The following is an 18,670-nucleotide window of genomic DNA, read 5'->3' on the forward strand; positions in this document are numbered from 1 at the left end:
AATTTTTTCCCAGTTGCTCTTAGTACCCTGTCTGCAGATTGAGGGGAAAGGGCAGGAAGGGGAGTAAGTGTAGTTAAGAGCATAGCCTCAGCTGGGCGTGGTGGCTCACGCCTGTAATCCCAGCACATTGGGAGGCCAAGGTGGGTGGATCGCTTGAGGTCACAAGTTCAAGACCAGCCTGGTCAACATGGTGAAACCCCCCCATCTCTACTAAAAAATACAAAAGTTAGCCAGGTGTGGTGGTAGGTGCCTATAATCCTAGCTACTTGGGAGGTTGAGGCAGGAGAGTCACTTGAACCTGGGAGGCAGAGGTTTCAGTGAGCCGAGATTGTGCCACTGCATTCCAGCCTGGGTGACAGAGTGAGACTGTCTCAAAAAAAAAAAAAAAAAAAAAGCATAGCCTCTAGAGTCAAACAGATCTGACTACTACATCTGTGCTAGGTACTTTCAGTGGTTGAATCTTAATGATTCTGACTCTGTTTGCTCACATGTAAAATGTGGACGATCATAGAACCTTTATCACGGATTTGTGAAGACTGCATCGCACACTCCATGAAAAGTTCTCCTTAGCGCAGCATCAGGCACAGGGAAGCTCGACGCCTGGAAGCTGCTGTTTCTATTTCTAGGTCCCTAAGATCTTCCTTGTCCTCCTTATGGCTCTCCCCTTGATCCTCCATATTTATTCCTTCCTTGAAAGTCAAGGGTGCAGGAAGAAGATGATATCCTGGAGGCCAAGCCCACACAATTAGGACATGTGGTGGACATTCACCTGTTCTTAGATCCACTGCTGCTCTTCCTCTGCTTGTCTATCACAAGGGGCTGACACCTGCACACTAATTCTGTCTTGAGGGAGACTGTGTAGGGGAACATGGCCATTTGGGTCCATTAGGAAAGGGTTTTGAGGTCAGGACATAGGTATTTTGTGTACATGGGAGTTTGGCGGCCTCTACTGTAGGAGGCTTTGGAAATGTGTATTGTTGGGAGGTCCTGAGGGAGGAAGTTTGGGATGAACATGGAGATTCTAGGCTGTGGAGGAAGATGTAACATGGCTATTGGAGGATTCTGGGACCTTACCTTGGTACCTTGGTAATGAGGAAATCTTCAGCTTTATTTTTATTTATTTACTTTTTTTTTGAGATGGAGTCTCACTCTGTCACCCAGGCTCGAGTGCAGTGGCGTGATCTCAAAATGCCAAAAATTAGCTGGCTGTGTTGGTGGGCACCTGTAGTCCCAGGCTCTTGGGAAGCTGAGGCAGGAGAATCGCTTGAACCTGGGAGGCAGTGGTTGCAGTGAGCTGAGATCACGTGGCTGCACCTCAGCCTGGGTGACAGAGTGAGACTCTGTCTCAAAAAAAAAAGTTCATCCCTCAGCTGCTCAGCCGGTAGTCGTTCTTTTCTCAGTAGCTGTTTTCTCCTCAGCTTTGTGGAGTCTTTCCCTCAGCCTGTGCAGCTCTGTATTCAGCCAATGATTTGAGGCCACTGTAAGCAGCTCTTTCCCTTTGGAGCTCTTTTTGTAAGCAAAAACTCAGTTTCTTACGTAAGAAAACCCAATTCCCCTTTAGGAAGAGAAAGAGCTGGAGTCCTTTAAAATTAACTGCCTGTTTTTCTGTGGCTAGGGAGCCTTATCTCTCCCTTTGCCAGGCATTGTGAACACTGTTTCTCTAGCTGTGCAGCTGCAAGGTCACTAGACAGATAAGTCGTAAAATATGCTGTTCCTTGAAAAGTAAGAAATGATGTAATGCATGTCTCAACTGAATAAGTGTCTTTGTTTCTCGCTTCTGTTGTATGCTTCCCCTTGCACACATCTCCTCCCGCCCCACAAAATGCTTAAAAGGTAGCTGGACTCTTTGTCTGGGGCTCAGTCTTTTTGGATGTTGATCTGACTGGGCCGGTGCACCTAAATAATAATAATAAATCCTCCTCAACCCCTCAGTCTCTCTGATTCCTAAATTATCTCACTGCAAAGGCAGGAGAATTGCTTGAGCCCAGGAGTCTGAGACCAACCTGGGCAACATAGTGAGACCCTGTCTCTGCAAAAGATTAAAAAATTAGCCAGGCATTGTGGCACGTGCCTGTGGTCCCAGCTACTCGGGAGGCTGAGGTGGAAGGATTGCTTGAGCCCAAGAGGTCCTGGCTATGGTGAGCTATGATCACACCACTGCCTTCCAGCCTGAGTGACAGAGCAAGACCTTGTCTCAAAAAAAAAAAAAAAAAAATTGGGCTGGGAATGATGGCCCAGGCCTGTAATCCCAGCACTTTGGGAGGCTGAGGTTGGTGGATCACCTGAGGTCAGGAGTTCAAGACCAGCCTGTCAAACGTGGTGAAACCCTGTCTCTACTGAAAAATACAAAAATTAGCCAGGTGTGGTTGTGTGCACCTCTAGTCCCAGCTACTCGAGAGGCTGAGACAGGGGCCTAGGATTAAATAAGGAGTTTTGGCAAAACTAGGCTGGAACTCCAAAACCTGCTACGTAAGTACTCATGAGGGTTGCTAGTTATTAGTATTATTACTTTGTTGTTATTTGGCTCTGGTCAGATTTCAATTAATGTCACAGATAGGATTTAAACATTTGTTTTATTATTTTTAAGATTTTAGGCCAGGCGCACTGGTTCCCAGCACTTTGGGAGGCCGACGGGGGTGGATCACCAGAGGTCAGGGGTTGGAGACCAGCGTGGCCAACACAGTGAAACCCCTTTTTTTACTAAAAATACAAAAAAATTAGCTGAGTGTGGTGGCATATGCCTGTAACCCCAGCTATTCGGGCGGCTGAGGCCAGGAGTTTGAGACTAGCCTGGGGAAATAGTGAGACCTTGTCTCTACCAAAACAAAACAAAACAAAACAACCAACAACATTAGGCCAGGCGTGGTGGCTCACACCTGTAATCCCAGTACTTTGGGGGGCCGAGGCGGGTGGTGGATTGCCTGAGGTCAGGGGTTTGAGACCAGCCTGGGTAACATAGTGAAACCCTGTCTCTACTAAAATACAAAAATTAGCTGGGCATGGTGGTGGGGCACCAGTAATCTCAGGACTTGGGAGGCTGAGGCAGGAGAATCACTTGAACCTGGGAGGCAGAGGTTGCAGTGAGCCATGATCCGGCCATTGCGCTCCAGCCTGGGTGACGAAAGTGAAATTCCATCTCAAAAAAAAAAAAAAGTTAGCTGGATGCTGGATGTGGTGGCATGTGCCTATAGTCAGCCACTCAGAAGGCTGAGGTGGGAGGATCACTTGAGCCTAGGAGTTCAAGGCTGCAGGGAGCCGTGATCATACCACTGCACTCCAGCCTGGGCAACACAGCAGACTCTGTCTCAATTAAAAAAAAAAAAAAAGCGCAGAAGAATATTGGTTTATGGAGAGTATTATTTTAAGTTTTAGAAATTTTCTATGCAAAACAAACAATGGAAAATAAGAAATGCATTACTCTATAATAAAATATAGCCTTTTCTCTCCCATATATATATATGAGTGGATAAAAACAGTCATAACTTCCTACACATTTAATCCTCTATACTAGCTCTCATACCCACTTACCACTCCCTCAATGACAAACATACCAAAAAGATGCTAAATAAATGAAAACAATACTTTGTATTCTTAATTATGTAAAGTATTGTACTTAACAGGTATTTTCTTGGCTGACTGGTTCTCCATACCCAACAAACAGTGATGTCAGCTCTCACCACTCAAATTAAACAATATAGCCATTGCTGTAAAGTACAAAAGAGAAATGCAGTACAAATTGAAAAGGAGGAAATAAAACTTTTATTCATCGCTGATATTATCAGATACATAAAATCCCAAGGAGACAAAAGCTACTACTAATGAGATTAGAAGGATCCCAGAAACACACAGACATGCACACACACCTCCCCACAGACACAGATACACACTCACAACACACTCAGAAGTACATTTTATTTTATTTTGAGACAGTCTCGCTGTGTCACCCAGGCTGGAGTGCAGTGGCTCCATCTCAGCTAACTGCAACCCCTGCCTCCTGGGTTCAAGCGATTCTCCTGCCTCAGCCTCCCCAGTAGGTGGGATTACAGATGTGCACCACCATGCCTGGCTAATTTTTTGTATTTTTAGTAGAGATGAAGTTTCACCATGTTGGCCAGGCTGGTTTTGAACTCCTGACCTCAAGTGATCCGCCCACTTTGGCTTCCCAAAGTGCTAGGATTACAGGCGTGAGCCACCACACCCAGCCAGAAGTATCTTTTAAACAGGATTTTTAAAAGTGGGAGTTGACCCTTTCCATAATCTGGAGTTGGGATGGGCATTAGTGGTTTGGAGAGGAAAGAGCAGGTGTGTTGTGGCTGGGAGGCGATTCCTTTCAGCACCTTGGGTGATGTCTGAGGCCATACCCACTTTCTGTGCTAGTTTTGGGATTATGATGATTAACCCACACTCCCTTTGTTCCTCCCATGTAAGCTGGATTCTTGGGCATTCAACCAATATTAAACGCTTCCTCTGAAAAATTCCTGGATTGACAAGACCACACTGGACCCATTTTCATTCCCCGTCGTGATCAATAGGTATCAAAAGAAATGATAGCTTCTTAGAATAGAAATTTGCAGCCACTGGGGAATGTAGTTCTTAAATGTGAATACAGAAGTATCTCTTATTACAAAATTCTGTATGGCTCTGGATTTAAGATTTTGTTATTTTTTATTTTTTTTTTTGAGACATGGTCTCTCTCTGTCACTCAGGCTGGAGTGCGGTGGCATGATCTCGGCTCACTGCAGCCTCTGCCTCCCAGGCTGAAGCAATCCTCCCACCTCATCCTCCCACCTCATCCTCCCACCTCATCCTCCCACCTCATCCTCCTGAGGAGCTGGGACCATAGGTGCGCACGACCACACCCAGCTATCTTTTTGTATTTTTATATTTTGCCAAGTTGCCCAGGCTAGTCTCGAACTTCTGAGCTCAAGCAATCTACCCACCTTGGCCTCTCAAAGTGTCAGGATTACAGGTGTGAGCCACTGCAGACAGCCAGGATTTAAGATTTTAAGATATATTGAAAGCCTTTTGTTATAATACCATTGGAAACATAAAATACTTAAAATTAACAAAAGTTGTGCAATAGCATAACTACAAATCATTGATGAGAGAAATTAAGTATCTAAATGAAGAGATTTATCATGGCCATGAATTAGAAGACTTAATATTGTTAAGATGTCAGTTCTTCTGAAATTGATCAACAGATTACTTGTAATCCCAATAAAAATTTCAGCAGGCTGTTTTTGTTTTGGTATAAATTAGTAACATGATTTTTAAATTCTAAGCTGTGGCTGGGCAAGGTATCTCACGCCTGTAATCCCAGCACTTTGGGAGGCCGAGGCGGGCGGTTCACCTTAGGTCAGGAGCTTGAGACCAGCCTGGCCAACATGGCAAAACCCTGTTTCTACTAAAAGTACAAAAATTAGCTGGGCATGGTGTTGGGCACCTGTAATCCCAGCTACTTGGGAGGCTGAGGCAGGAGAATCACTTGAATCCGGGAGGCAGAGGTTACAGTGAGCCGAGTTTGTGCCACTGCACTCCAGCCTGGGCGACAGAGTGAGACTCTGTCTCAAAAAAAAAAAAAAAAAAAAAAAAAAAAAAAAAAAAAAATTCTAGGACGTATATCTTTTACAACTATTAGTCAAAGTAATTATAAAAGAGTAACAGGCCGGGCGCGGTGGCTGACGCCGGTAATCCCAGCACTTAGGGAGGCCGAGGCGGGCGGATCATGAGGTCAGGAGATCAAGACCATCCTGGCTAACATGGTGAAACCCCGTCTCTACTAAAAATACAAAAAATTAGCTGGGTGTGATGGCGGGCGCCTGTAGTCCCAGCTACTCGGGAGGCTGAGGCAGGAGAATGGCGTGAACCCGGGAGACGGAGCTTGCAGTGAGCGGAGATTGTGCCACTGCACTCCAGCCTGGGCGACAGAGCAAGACTCCATCTCAAAAAAAAAAAAAAAAAAAAAAAAGTAACAAATTCAGAGGGCTCACCTTATTTTACAATGAAGTAGTGTAGGCATATACTGATCAATGAAACAGAAAAGAAGGTCTAGAAACAGACACTTATATAATCAACTGATTTTTGATTAAGGTGCCAAAGCTATTCAATGGGAGAAAGGAAAGTCTTTTAACGAAAGTGTTGGAATAACTGAATTTCCTTAAGGAAAAAATATGCTTTTGCTCTTATTTCACGCTATATTTAAAAATTAACTCATAATGACTCAGACTTAAAAGTAAAAGCTATAACTATGAATTCTTCAAAAGAAAGCATAGGAGAAAATCTTTGTGAACTTGGGGTAGACAAAGATTTTTAAAATGGAAAAATCGATCATACTTCTTTATTTGGAAATTAAAATAAAAATGCCATAAGCAATAACACAAAAAATGGCATACCTAGCATTACATTTGGCTTACATTTAGTGTAAGACCTATACAGTAAAATCCGCTAAATATTGCTGTATCATGTTGAGGAATTTTTTCCTTCCTTCCCTTCCTTCCTTCCTCCCTCCCTCTTTCTTTTCTTTTCTTTCTTTTCTTTTCTCTTTTCTCTTTCTTTCCTTCTTTCTTTCTTTCTTTCTTTTCTTCCTTTCTTTCTTTCTTTTTCTTTCTTTCCTTTCTTTCTTTCCTTCCTTTCTCCATCCCTTCCTCCTTTCCTCCCTCCCTCCCTTTTATTTTCCTTCCTTCCTTCTCCCTCTCTTTTTTTTTTTTTTTAAGACAGAGTCTCCCTCTGTCATTTAGGCTGGAGTGCAGTGGCACGATCACAGCTCACTGCAGCCTTGTCCTCCCAGGCTCAAGCCATCCTCCCACCTCAGCCTCCCAAGTAGCTGGGACTACAGGTGCACATCACCATGCCCAGCCAATTTTTGTATTTTTTGTAAAGACAGGGTTTCACCATTTTGCCAAGGCTGGTCTTGAACTCCTGAGCTCAAGCGGTCCTGCCTGCCTTGGCCTCCCAGAGTGCTGGGATTACAGGTGTGAGCCACCGCACCTGGCCAATCTTTTCTTTTTCTTTCATGAAAGTTGTACTATTTATGGAGTACATGTGATGTTTTGACACATAGACACAATGTGTAATAATCGAATCAAAGAAATTCGGATATCCATAACTTCAGGCATTTATCATTTCTTTGTATTAGGCACATTCCAATTCCACTCTCAGTTATTTTGAAATATACTATAATCATTGTTAACTACATTCATCCTATTGTGCTACCAAACACTAGATCTTATTCTTTCCATGTAACTGTATTTTTGTATCCATTAACCATCTCCTTTTTATCCTCCCTTCTCCACTACCCTTTTTAGCTTCTGCTAACCATCATTATACCTCTACCTCCATGAGTTCAATTTTTTTTAGCTGTCCCATAGGAGTGAGAACATGTGGCCTTTGTCTTCCTGTGCCTGGCTTGTTTCACTTAACGTAATGTCCTCCAGTTGCAACTGTGTTGTAAATGCAGGATCTCATTCATTTTTATGACTGAATAGTACTCCTTTTTGTGAATTTTCTTTATCCATTCTATCCACATTTTCTTTATCCATTCATCTGTTGATGGACAGTCAGGTTATTTCCAAATCTTGGCTACTGTGAATAGTGCTGCAGTAAACATAGGAGTGTGGATATATCTTGGATATACTGATGTCTTTTCTTTGGATATATACAGTGGGATTGCTGGATCATAGGGTCATTTTATTTTTAGTGTTTTGGGGAACCTCCAAACTGTTTTCCATAGTGGTTGTACTGATTTAGATTTCCACCAAGAGATATGTATGAGAGTTCCCTTTTCTCCACATTCTTGCCAGCATTTGTTATTGCCTGTCTTTTGGATAAAAGCCATTTGAACTAGGGTGAGATGACATCTTATTGTAGTTTTGATTTGCATTTCTCTGATGATAATTATGTTGAGCACTGATATGGTTTGGATCTGTGTCCCCACCAAATCTCATGTTGAATTGTAGCTCCCAATGTTGGAGGTGGGGTCTGCTGGAGGGTGTTGGATTTCTCATGAATGGTTTCATACTGTCCTCTTGGTGCTGTTCTTGTGATAGTGAGTGAGTTCTCATGAGATTTGGTTGTTTAAAAGTGTACAGCACCTCCCCGCTCACTCTCTCTTGCTCCTGCTCCCGCCATCTAAGATGCCTTACTCCCTCTTTGCTTTCTGCCATGATTGGCAGTTTCTTGAGGCCTCTCCAGAAGCAGAAGCTGCTGTGCTTCCTGTACAGCCTACAAAACTGTAAGCCAATTAAAACTCTTTTCTTTATAAATTACCCAGTCTCAGGTATTTCTTTATAGCAGCGTGAGAACGGATTAATACAAGTCTCAGGTATTTCTTTTCTTTTTTTTGAGATAGAGTCTCACTCTGTCACCCAGGCTGGAGTGCAGTGGTGTGATCTTGGCTCACTACAACCTCTGCCTCCCAGGTTCAAGCAATTCTCATGCCTCAGCCTCCCAAGTAGCTGGGACTACAGGTGCCCAGCACCACGCCTGACTAACTTTTTTTTGTATTTTTAGTAGAGACAGGGTTTCACCATGTTGGCCAGGCTGGTTTCGAACTCCTGACCTCAGGCGATCTGCCCGCTTTGGCCTCCCACAGTGCTGGGGTTACAGGCATGAGCCATCGTGCCATCAGGTATTTCTTTATAGCAGTGTGAGAACGGATTAATACAAGCACCTTTTCATAGACCTGTTTGCCATTTGTATGTCTTCTTTTGAGAAATGTCTATTCAAATCTTTTATTAATTTTAAATTGGATTATTAGATTTTTTTCCTATTGAGTTGTTTGAGCTCCTTATATTTTTTTGTCAATTATTCTTTGTCAGATGGAAAACTTGCACATATTTTCTTCCACTCTGTAGGTTGTCTCTTCACTTTGTTGATTGTTTCCTTTGCTGTGCAGAAGCGTTTTAACTTGATGTGATCCCATTTGTCCATTTTTGCTTTGGTTGCCTGTGCTTGTTGGGTACTACTCGAGAAATCTTTACCCAGTGCAACGTCCTGGAGAGCTTTCTCAGTGTTTTCTTTAGTAGTTTCATGTTTGAGGTCATAGATTTAAGTCTATGATCCATTTTGATTTGATTTTTGCATATGTCAAAAAATAGGGGTCTAGTTTCATTCTTCTGCATATAGATGTCCAGTTTTCTTGGCATCGTTTATTGAAGTGACTGTTATTTCCCCAGTGTATGAATGTTCTTGGCAGCTTTGTTGAAATTGAATTCACTGTAGATGTATGAAGTTGTTTTTGGGCTCTTTATTATGTTCCATCGGTCTACGTAACTTGTTATGCTAGTACCTTGTTGTTTTGGTTACTATAGCTCTATAATACGATTTGAAGTCAGATAATGGGATTCCTCCAATTTTGTTCTTTTTGCTTAGGATAGCTTTGGCTACTCTAGATCTTTTGTGGTTCTGTTTAAATTTTAGAATTGTTTTTTCTATTTCTGTGAAGAATGTCATTGGTATTTTGATAGGAATTGCATTGAATCTGTAGATTGCTTTGAGTAGTATGAACATTTTAACAATATTGCTTCTTCTAATCTCACTGTGTCGCCCAGGCTGGAGTGCAGTGGCTCCATCTCAGCTCGCTGCAACCTCTGCCTTATGGATTCAGGCAATTCTCCCATCTCAGCCTCCCAAGTAGCTGCAACTGCAGGCGCATGCCACCGTGCCCGGCTAATTTTTGTATTTTTAGTAGAGATGGGGTTTCACCATGTTGGCCAGGCTGGTCTCGAATTCCTGACCTCAAGTGATCTGCCCACCTCGGCCTCCCATAGTGCTATAATTAACAGTATGAGCCATCAAGCCCTGCCATATTTCATTGTATGAACATATCACAGTTCATTTATCCATTCACTTGTTGAAGAACATCTTGGTTGCTTACAAGATTTGGCAATTATGAATAAAGCTGCTATAAACATCTGTGCAGAAGTTTTTGTGTTGCTATATGTTTTCAACTCATTTGGGTTAATACCAAAGAGCATGATTGCTGCAGCACATGGTAAGAATATGTTTAGCTTTGCAAGAAACTGCCAATTTGTCTTCCAAAGTAGCTGTGCCATTTTGCATTCCCACCATCAATGAATGACAGTTCCTGTTGAGCCACCTCCTTGTCGGCATTTGATGTTGTCAGCTTTGGATTTTAGCCATTCTAATAGGTGAGTAGTGGTACATCATTATTGTTTCAATTTGAAATGGCTACTGACATATGATATGCAGCATCTTTCCTTATGCTTATTTGCTATGTGTATATTTTCTTTGGTGAGGTGTCTGCTCAGATCGTTTGCCCATTCTTTAATTGGGTTGTTTTCTATTGAGTTTTAACAGTTCTTTGTGTATTTTGAATGTAAGTCCCTTATCAGGTATTTCCCCTGCAAATATGTTCTCCTAGTCTGTAGCTTGTATTGTCATTCTCTTGACAATTCTTATGCAGAGCAGAAGCTTCTAATTTTAATGACACAGGACTTATCAATTGCTTCTTTCAAGGATTGTGCTTTTGGTGTTGTATCTAATAAGCCATCACCAAACTTAAGGTCATCTAGATTTTCTCCTACGTTATCTTCTAGAAGTTTTGTACTCACTATTCATTTAGGTCTACAATAAACTTGGAGTTAATTTTCGTGAAAGCTGTAAGGGAGCTTCTAAGGGGGACACACACTAACTTCTTTGAGAGTGGGCAGTGATTGTGAAACTCTCAGCTGGGTCTTACAACAGACCCCAGATCCATCAGGAGAGCCCAGCCTTCAGAAACCCATAGTGGAATGTGTTTCATGCATACACGGAGGAGAATATGCAGTCATATGCTCACATGCATGTCTGAACATGATCACACACATGAATATGGCTATGTCCTGATCCAGAGTTCTCTCATTCTCTGTAAGTGATTCTTTCCTTCAACTTCTTCATTAAGGGATATATTGACAGAATGTCATTAAAATTAAAAACTTCTGCTCTGCAAAAAATTGTTAATGGACTGACTCTGTATGTCCATTCATGTCTCGTTGTGTCCCTGGACTGACTCTGAATGGGCTACAGTGGCCTTATCTGGTAGCGAGCACAGATTACACCCGGGTATTCAAAGCATGTTGAGTAGGTGAGAGTGTGGGCATGTGTGCAGTGAAGGCAGGACAGCCACCCGCCAGGTCTCTGGAAAACTCCCCAGGACAGGGATGTTCAGGCCATGTGATGCTATACTAAGCTGTTTTACGTGAGGAATGGGTGGTTTTTAAGAATGTGTCTAGAGGGCTATGGGCACAGATCTGTGTTCAAAGATTTTCTGGGCACTTATGTTTTGTGAGACATCAGAGACAACTTTGTAAGCCTCAGTTTTGTCACGTGTAAAATGGGCATTAACGCCCTTCGCAGAGGTTTGTGGCAATTAAGTGAGGTGAGCGTGCAATGGTTTTTGAACAAAGGTGACACGGGGGTACTAGCTCAGGAAATAAGAGCTGCTATTATTACTACTCTTCATAGCATAATGTAAGGGTTTCCTTCCTCTCATCCCAGCTCGGAAGCACCTTATCAAGGTGAACTGAGCCCCTTCTGTTTCTTCTCTTCCCTCTAGCCACCACGCCCCTTCCTTTCCGCCATCCTGCCTACAGTCTTAGCTGCGCGCCTCTCGCAAGCCCCGCCCCTGCCCCTGCCCTTTCCCTGGCCCCGCCCACCAGACCTGCACCGGCACAGCCCTCGCTCAGCGGGGCAGGAAGTTCATGGTGTAGTTTCGTGGGATCGTGGCAAAGCCCACGTGTTTGGGGGACACGTCAATGTCCTTAGGTGACTGGGAGGACTTGAGGCGGAAGTTCTGCATGACGGTGGTGAAGAAGAGAAAGAGCTCCATTCTGGCCAGGCCTTCTCCGAAACAGTTCCGCTTTCCTGAGGAGGAGAGGCGGGAGGGGTGGAGGTGAAACCCACTCTCAGTGCAGCCTCGCCCCACTACCGACCTCCAGCTGCGGCTCTCCCAGGGAGGAGGGGTGGAATATTATGGCCTGAGAGAGTTTTAGAGGAGGCTCTGATCCTCCCAGAGCCTCAGTTTCTTTCTATAAGAGATATAACAATGGTGAACCAATATTGATAGATTATTACTAACAAAGTCCATAGTTTACACTAGGGTTTACTCTGTTTATACAGTTCTATGGGTTTTGAAAAAGGCATAATGTCACACATCCATCATAGATGAGGTGATCCATGCCAGGTGTAGCAATGGGAGGTTTAGATGTCCTTTCCTGCCAGGTACACTTGCAAATATGACTGCTGTGCCGTCATCTCCTTTTTAGGGATCTGAGGAATCTGCTGTGTGACCCTAGAGAAATACATCTATGGGGAAAGATGTTTCCTTTCATTTTTCCTGGGCGCAGGTACTGGGTGCTTGGTAGTTAAGGAAGTATCAGCTGGTGGCTCAAGGGTAGATTCTAACAGGAACTTCCAAGCTGGAGAAATACCAGGCTACACCGCAGAGAGGGGAGGAGGGTGAGGGAGGCCCCTGCTGGTGTGAGCCGTGGCCTGGCAGCAAACAGTGGTCTCTTACCGATGGAAAAGGGCACAAAAGCATCACTCTTCTTAAACTGCCCCTTCTCATTCAGGAAGTGCTGGGGATTGAAGTCCTGGGGGTTGGAGAAGAAACTGGGGTCTCTCAGCACAGAGCCCAGCATAGGGAACACTTCGGTGCCCTGGTAGGGAGGAGGAAGTTGTGTGTAATGAGGAGGGTCGGGGGATTGGTGAAAGTACACAGGGGCTGGAGGGGGAACTAGTGTGCCCCAGGTGAGGGGAAGTGGCAGGCATGGAGGACTTGGGGTCCTGTGAAGGAGGAGCTTTGGGGGATAGAAGGTTCACATCTCTGAAACAGGAAGTTTGGGAGACATGGGGTCCATGTCCTTCTAGGCAGGGTGTTTGGGGGACCTGAGATTTCTGTCCCTATGACAAAAGGCCGAATGGAAAGGGGGCTTCTGTTTCTTAAGATAGGAAGTTTGGGAACATGGGTTTGATTCTCCTGACACAAAGAGTCTGGAGAGATGCAGGACTCAGGAGTGTCTAAGTGGAAAGGTGGAACGGATGTGGTGGTTGGGGAAGTCTTTTTTGACTGATTGAGGGAGTGGGACAGGGTCTAGAAAGCTTCTAATGTGGGCGGGATGCTGGGGACACAGAGAGGGGCTGGAAGTCCCCGTAGTCTGGGGGGTGGGGGCGGATAGCACCTTAGGGAGGAAGAAATCCCGAAACTTGGTGTCCTTTTTGACTCTGCGGGCCAAACTCATGGGGATCACATCTCCAAATCTTTGGATCTCGTGGATCACTGCCTCCATGTAGGGCATCTTGGCCCGGTCCTCAAACTTGGGCTGCCGGTTCTTGCCAATCACTCTGTCAATCTCCTCATGGACCTTGGCTGGGGGAGGAAGGGGAATGTGTTTAGGTATCTAGGGGTCTCAGAGCAGGAAATGATAGTCCGAATAGGCAAAACGGGGTGGATGATATGGCTCCGCCTATGAGACGGAAGTAGACCATTCATAACAGAACAGACATCAGCCATTCGCATTGTTGGAGTAGGATCCTGTTAACCAGGTTGTGCCAGAATCACAGGGGAGGCACAGGGAGGAACTTAGGGGATGACCCGGGGGAACGGGCAGTGGGCACTCAGTGGGCTTGGGACAGAAGTGACTGACCAATCAGTGCAGACATTTTCAATATTTTAATAGCTGATGAGACTCAGCTGATGCCTACCAGCTGAATGTTGCCCTGTCTCTGGACAACAAGGCACATCTCAGGGTCCTGGGATCTGGGACAGGTGGGGACATTGCACCAGTCTAAGGGGAGTTTTGAGGGTCTGGGGCCCTCCACTTCCGTCCCCCTCCAGCCTTACCCTCCACCTCTGGGTGCTTCATGAGCAGCAGGAAGCCATAGCGCAGGGTGGTGCTGACGGTCTCGGTGCCCCCAATGAAGAGGTTCAACGTGGTCATCACCAGGTTCTTCAAGTAGAACTCCGTGTTGGGGTTCTTCTCCTCCTGCAGGGAGAGGGGGCTTTAGGCCAACCTCACTCCTCTTGCCCTCAGGGCCCTTCTAGGGCTTTTCCTTTGGATGTACCTCTCTTTGGTCCAGACTGAAGGTGGAAAGAGGGACCCTAGATCTACCAGACTCGCTCTAGGTTCCAGCCCTTGCCCTGGCTGCTGGCTTTGCCCAAAATGCTCTTCCTTCTCACCTTCTTTACCTTGCTGACCATCTGTCCTTCAATTATAAACTTAGCTGTCAGTTTTTTTTTTTTTTTTTTTTTTTCTTATACTGACTTGGTCTTGCTAAGTTGCACAGGCTGGACTCCAACTCCTGGGCTCAAGCAATCCTCCACCCTCAGCCTCCTGAGTAGCTGGAACTGCACATGCGCATGACCATGCAGGCTCACTTACTTTTTAAACAATTAATTAATTTTTTTTGACACAGGGCCTCATTCTGTCACCCAGGCTGGAGTGCAATGCTGTGATCTTGGCTCATTGCAACCTCTGCCCCCCTTGGCGCCACCATGCCCAACTAATTTTTGGATTTTTAGTAGAGACGGGGTTTGACCATGTTGGCCAGGCTGGTCTCGAACTCCTGACCTAAGGTGATCCACCTGCCTCGGCCTCCCAAAGTGCTGGGATTACAGGCTGTTAGCCACGGCGCCCAGCCAATTGTGAGGATTATTATGACGAGGGTTAATTTGAATGGGCCTGTGTCGTCTGCCTGCCCCACTCACAGACTGATTTCCCTCTGCCTGGCTTTGCATCTCCCTGCACTGGCTGCTGGGGTGTACCTCCTGCATGCGGATGAGAAAGGAGTCGATGAAGTCCCGTGGGGAATTGGGATCCAGCGTGCGCTGGTTGTGCTCCACCTTCTTGGCTATGAAGTCCTCCAGCCCTTGCAGCAACTTAAAGGCCTGTTGCTGTGGTCCTGGCAGGTGTTTCATCACCGAAGAGAACATCTCATAGAGCTGGGGTTGCAGAGAGAGGATGGGAAGGGAAGGACAGCTGTCACGGGGCAGGAGCTGATGGGAATGGGATTTGTTTCATAGGAAGGAACTGAGTTAAAGGCATCTGTCCTGTTGTTTAGGTATTTCAGTGGGGTTGGATAGGAACTTATATCTAAGTTTTCAGGAAGGTTAGGTACCAGGGCCATGGTCTAGTAATTTAGGTGAGAAGAACTGAGACATATATCCAGGTTTCAGGTATTTAAACGAGGCTGGATTGGAGCACACATCTAGGTGTTCAGATATTCAAGTGAAGTTGAGTTGGAAGACACCTGTCCAGGCGTTTAGCTCTTCAGGTGGGGCTGGTATGAGGTGAGTGGCACCTGTCTAGGTATTTAGGCATTCAAGTAGGTTTGGTTGGAGACAGCTGTCCAGATACTTACTGGGTCTGGATTGGGGGCTTTTGTTCAGGTGTTCAGGTATTAAAGTGGGGCTGGTGAAGATGTTGAAGAGAAGGGGATACCTATTGAGGTGTTTACCTATCCAAGTGGGATGCACTGGGAGCACCTCTGTAAGGTGTGTGATTGGAAAGGGTTGGGGAACACTTATTTGTGTGTCAGGGAACAATCTGTCTAGATATTTATGTGTTTAAGGTGTTGGTTAGGGCAGCTGTCCATGTTTTCAGGTATTTAAGTGGGTGAAGTAGAGGGCCCTTGGCCAGATATTCCAGTGGGCTAATCTGGGACATTTGTGTAGATGTGAAATGATTATGATGGGCTGGATTTTGCAGCACCAGGTGTTCAGGTATGCAGGAGGCGGGTTGAGGCAGTCACCTGTCCAGGTGTTAAAATATTCAGAAGAACTGGGTAGGGAGCACCTGTTACAAATTAGGGTAAGTTGGGGATGGGAACACGTGCCCAGGTGAGAGAGCTGAGCTGAGGGTATGCATCCTGCCAGCAGGCTCTGTTTTGGGGAGCATCTGTTGAGCTATCCACGTGTCCTTGGAGACTGGGTATTGGGCATCTCTCCTGGGTTCTGGTGCAACTCTCCAGTTGTCCAATATCGGGGGCTGATTTTGAGGGGACTCTGTCTGGAGGGGGGTGGGAGTTTGGGGCACCTGTCTCCAGGTAGGGGAGCAGTTGGCAGGTTGTGGTAGGGGCGTCACGGGCCGGGCTGCAGCCAGTTACCTGCCCCGTGGAGGTTGACGTGAACTGGAAGATTCCCAGCATCATGCTCAGCAGTGACAGGAACTCTTTGTCCTCATAGTCAAAGCGGTCCCCAAAGACAATGGAGCTGATGACATTGGAGACGGTGCGGCTCAGGAAGAAGGTGGGATCGATATTGGCGCCTGCGGGTGTGGAGGGAGAAGGGGGTTGGGGAGAGAGTCAACTCAGAGGTCTGAGGAGAGTCAGAATTCCAGGAGGCAGGGCCTTGTTGAGCCAAATTCCCATCGCCAGACTCCAGGGCTGGAAGTGCGGGCGCCTTTCCCCACCTAGTCCCCATCCCCAGGCAGAACGCGCGCGGGTTCCTCGTCCTGGGCGTTTTCCTTCTCCTGCCCCCGCACTCGGGGTCCCCTGCTCACCGCCAGTGCCCCGGAGGGCGTCGATGAGGAAGCCTGCCTCCTCCTGGATGCGCTCCTCGATGCCTCGCTTGCCCACGCCGAAGTCCCGCAGGGTGGCGATGGAGAAGCGCCGGAGCTGCTTGGCGCGCTCCCCGTTGCTGAACACCACGCCTGGGGAGGTGAACGCGGGAGTGGAGACAGGCCAGGGGGCGGCGGGGGCAGGAGCGGACCAGCTCCAAGGGGCTCCCCAAGGGTGGAGCAGAGAGGGAGTAGGGTGGAAGAGAGATGGATTCAGCGCCATTGCCCAGCAGAGCTGCAAACTCAGTCAGAGAAACACGATGTCGAGGTCGAGAGAGAGAGAGAGAGAGAGAGAGAGAGAGAGGAGAGGGAGAGAGAGAGAGAGAGAGAGAGAGAGAGAGGAGAGGGAGAGAGAGAGAGAGAGAGGAGAGAGAGAGAAGAGAAGAGAGAGAGAGAGAGAGAGACCAGGTTTAAAGAATAAGACAATCAGAAAAGAAACAGAAAGGCCAGACAGAGAGATGCACAGAGAAACAGAGGGATAAGGGGACACTCCATGGAGGAAGGGAAGGAAGTGGGGAGAGAAAGAGAGTGATGGAGGAAGAGGATGGAGGGAGGGGAAGTGAGATATGGGGAGATCTGGGAGGAGGAAATAAAAATGGTGAAAGATTCTTAAGCTGAGCTGGAGAAGAGAGAAAAATATTGAGATAGAAACAGAGAGGGTCTGGAAGGAAGAGAGACTGTTACCAGGAGATGGAGGCTGAAGATGTGGAAGTAGGAATACCCTGAAATCCTAAGACAGAGGAAGAAGTGAGAAAGGGATGCGGAGAGATGAGAAACACAGAGAAGCACAGAAGCTAAGAGGGACAAAAAGACAAATGAAGACAGAGAACCAGGGCTGGAAAACAGAAACCCAGGATGTCCTCAGAGATGGAGAGAGAGGGGAAAGAGGAGACTCCAGTGAGAGAGAATAAGGAGACGGGGCAGAGAGAGGCAGGGAGGAATCAGGACAGGGACGCTGGAGACAGGTGAGGGACGCACATGGAGAGGCCACAATGAAGGGAGATGGGGAGAGAAGACCAGACAGGGGGCTCTGCCATAGCCTCCAGTGGGCAGGAGAGTCAGGGAGAAGTCTGGGGACACTGAGACCATTGCGTCCACCAGGCCACCTTCCCCCTCTTGGGCACCCCCTCACCGTAGCCTTTGAAGACCCAGTCGAAGGTGGCCTGCTCGCCTCGCCCGCTGAACTCCTCAGCCTGGTCCACCAGAGCCTCCCTGACGGCATCATGTCCGCACAGCACCACGACCCGCCGGGGCCCCAGGTGAATGGTGAACACGGGGCCATAGCGCTCACTGATCTGATGGAGGTGGGTGGGAGTGGTTAGAGGGAGCAGCCCCCACTCTGAATGGGGCCCAGCACCGAGATGTCATGTGCTGGAATGTTTCGCCCCCAGGTTCTCACAGCCAGGGAGCTGGACATCCCAAGATCCTGTCTTTCTGATGCTGAAACTCCAAAACTCCATTTCCTAAGACTCTGGTCCACACTGGTCAACCCCCTGCCACAAAGCCCCAGCCAACTAGGCAGCCCCCACCCCATGCCACCCATCTCCCTGCCTTGGGACACCTTCATGAGAGAATTGTACATCTGCTCTGTGTTCAGCTGCAGGTAGTTTCCAATGAAGGGCAATGGGGTGGGTCCCGGAGGCAGCTTCCCCCTGCTCTTCCTCTGCTGCCAGACAGACATCAAGACCATCACAGTCAGGCAGGCCAGCAAGGCCACCAGAAGCATCCCTGAGGCCAGCATGGTGGTAGTGGGATGATAGATGGTGACGGCTGGGGTGGTTTGCCTTTATACTGCCTGAAAAAGAGGGATGGACTTTGGCTGATTACATAATTACCTCATTTCACCTCTCAACTACATGCCCCACCATGAATCCTGCCTAGCTTGGGACACAGCCAGCAAGGGAGGATAAAGGGACCCCAGGGCAGCTGAACAGAGAGGGGGCCTCCAGACTAAATCTGTGGTACTTCAGGAGGGGTGCCGCAGGGCTGTGGATTTAGGAGGGGGCAACAGATAAGCTGTAGAACTGAGGAGTTTGGAATATTTGCATAGGGGAACACTTGGGCTTTGGATTTGGGGTCTGAGAGTGAGAATGCACCCCAAAGTTGTGGATCTGGGG

The 18,670-nt window shown here is 46.9% G+C and overlaps 1 protein-coding gene across 1 annotated transcript; it reads right to left on the reverse strand.

Annotated features, from left to right (window-relative positions):
• Positions 1 to 6,629: 6,629 nt before the first annotated feature.
• On the reverse strand, positions 6,630 to 18,315 carry LOC101146638 (cytochrome P450 2A6). The gene is made up of 9 exons (XM_019015583.4): positions 18,115 to 18,315; positions 17,686 to 17,848; positions 16,497 to 16,646; positions 16,102 to 16,262; positions 14,762 to 14,938; positions 13,841 to 13,982; positions 13,179 to 13,366; positions 12,515 to 12,656; positions 6,630 to 11,862 (listed from the first exon to the last, which is right to left on the reverse strand). Exons 1-9 carry the CDS (start codon positions 18,292 to 18,294, stop codon positions 11,681 to 11,683), a joined length of 1,485 nt encoding a protein of 494 aa, XP_018871128.2. The 5' UTR covers positions 18,295 to 18,315; the 3' UTR covers positions 6,630 to 11,680.
• Positions 18,316 to 18,670: the final 355 nt, after the last annotated feature.

This window comes from Gorilla gorilla, chromosome 20 (genome assembly GCF_029281585.2).
Source record: "Gorilla gorilla gorilla isolate KB3781 chromosome 20, NHGRI_mGorGor1-v2.1_pri, whole genome shotgun sequence".
NCBI classification, from domain to species: Eukaryota; Metazoa; Chordata; class Mammalia; order Primates; family Hominidae; genus Gorilla; species Gorilla gorilla.

What these genes read in the sequence shown, in the direction of transcription:
- LOC101146638 (XM_019015583.4), bottom strand. Translation starts at nt 18,294, where the DNA reads ATGCTGGCCTCAGGGATGCTTCTGGTGGCCTTGCTGGCCTGCCTGACT. An exon ending in TGTACAATTCTCTCATGAAG is followed by an intron (nt 17,849 to 18,114) that starts GTGTCCCAAGGC and finishes CACCTCCATCAG; the next exon opens with ATCAGTGAGCGCTATGGCCC. An exon ending in GAAGCACCCAGAGGTGGAGG is followed by an intron (nt 13,367 to 13,840) that starts GTAAGGCTGGAG and finishes TTCCTCCCCCAG; the next exon opens with CCAAGGTCCATGAGGAGATT.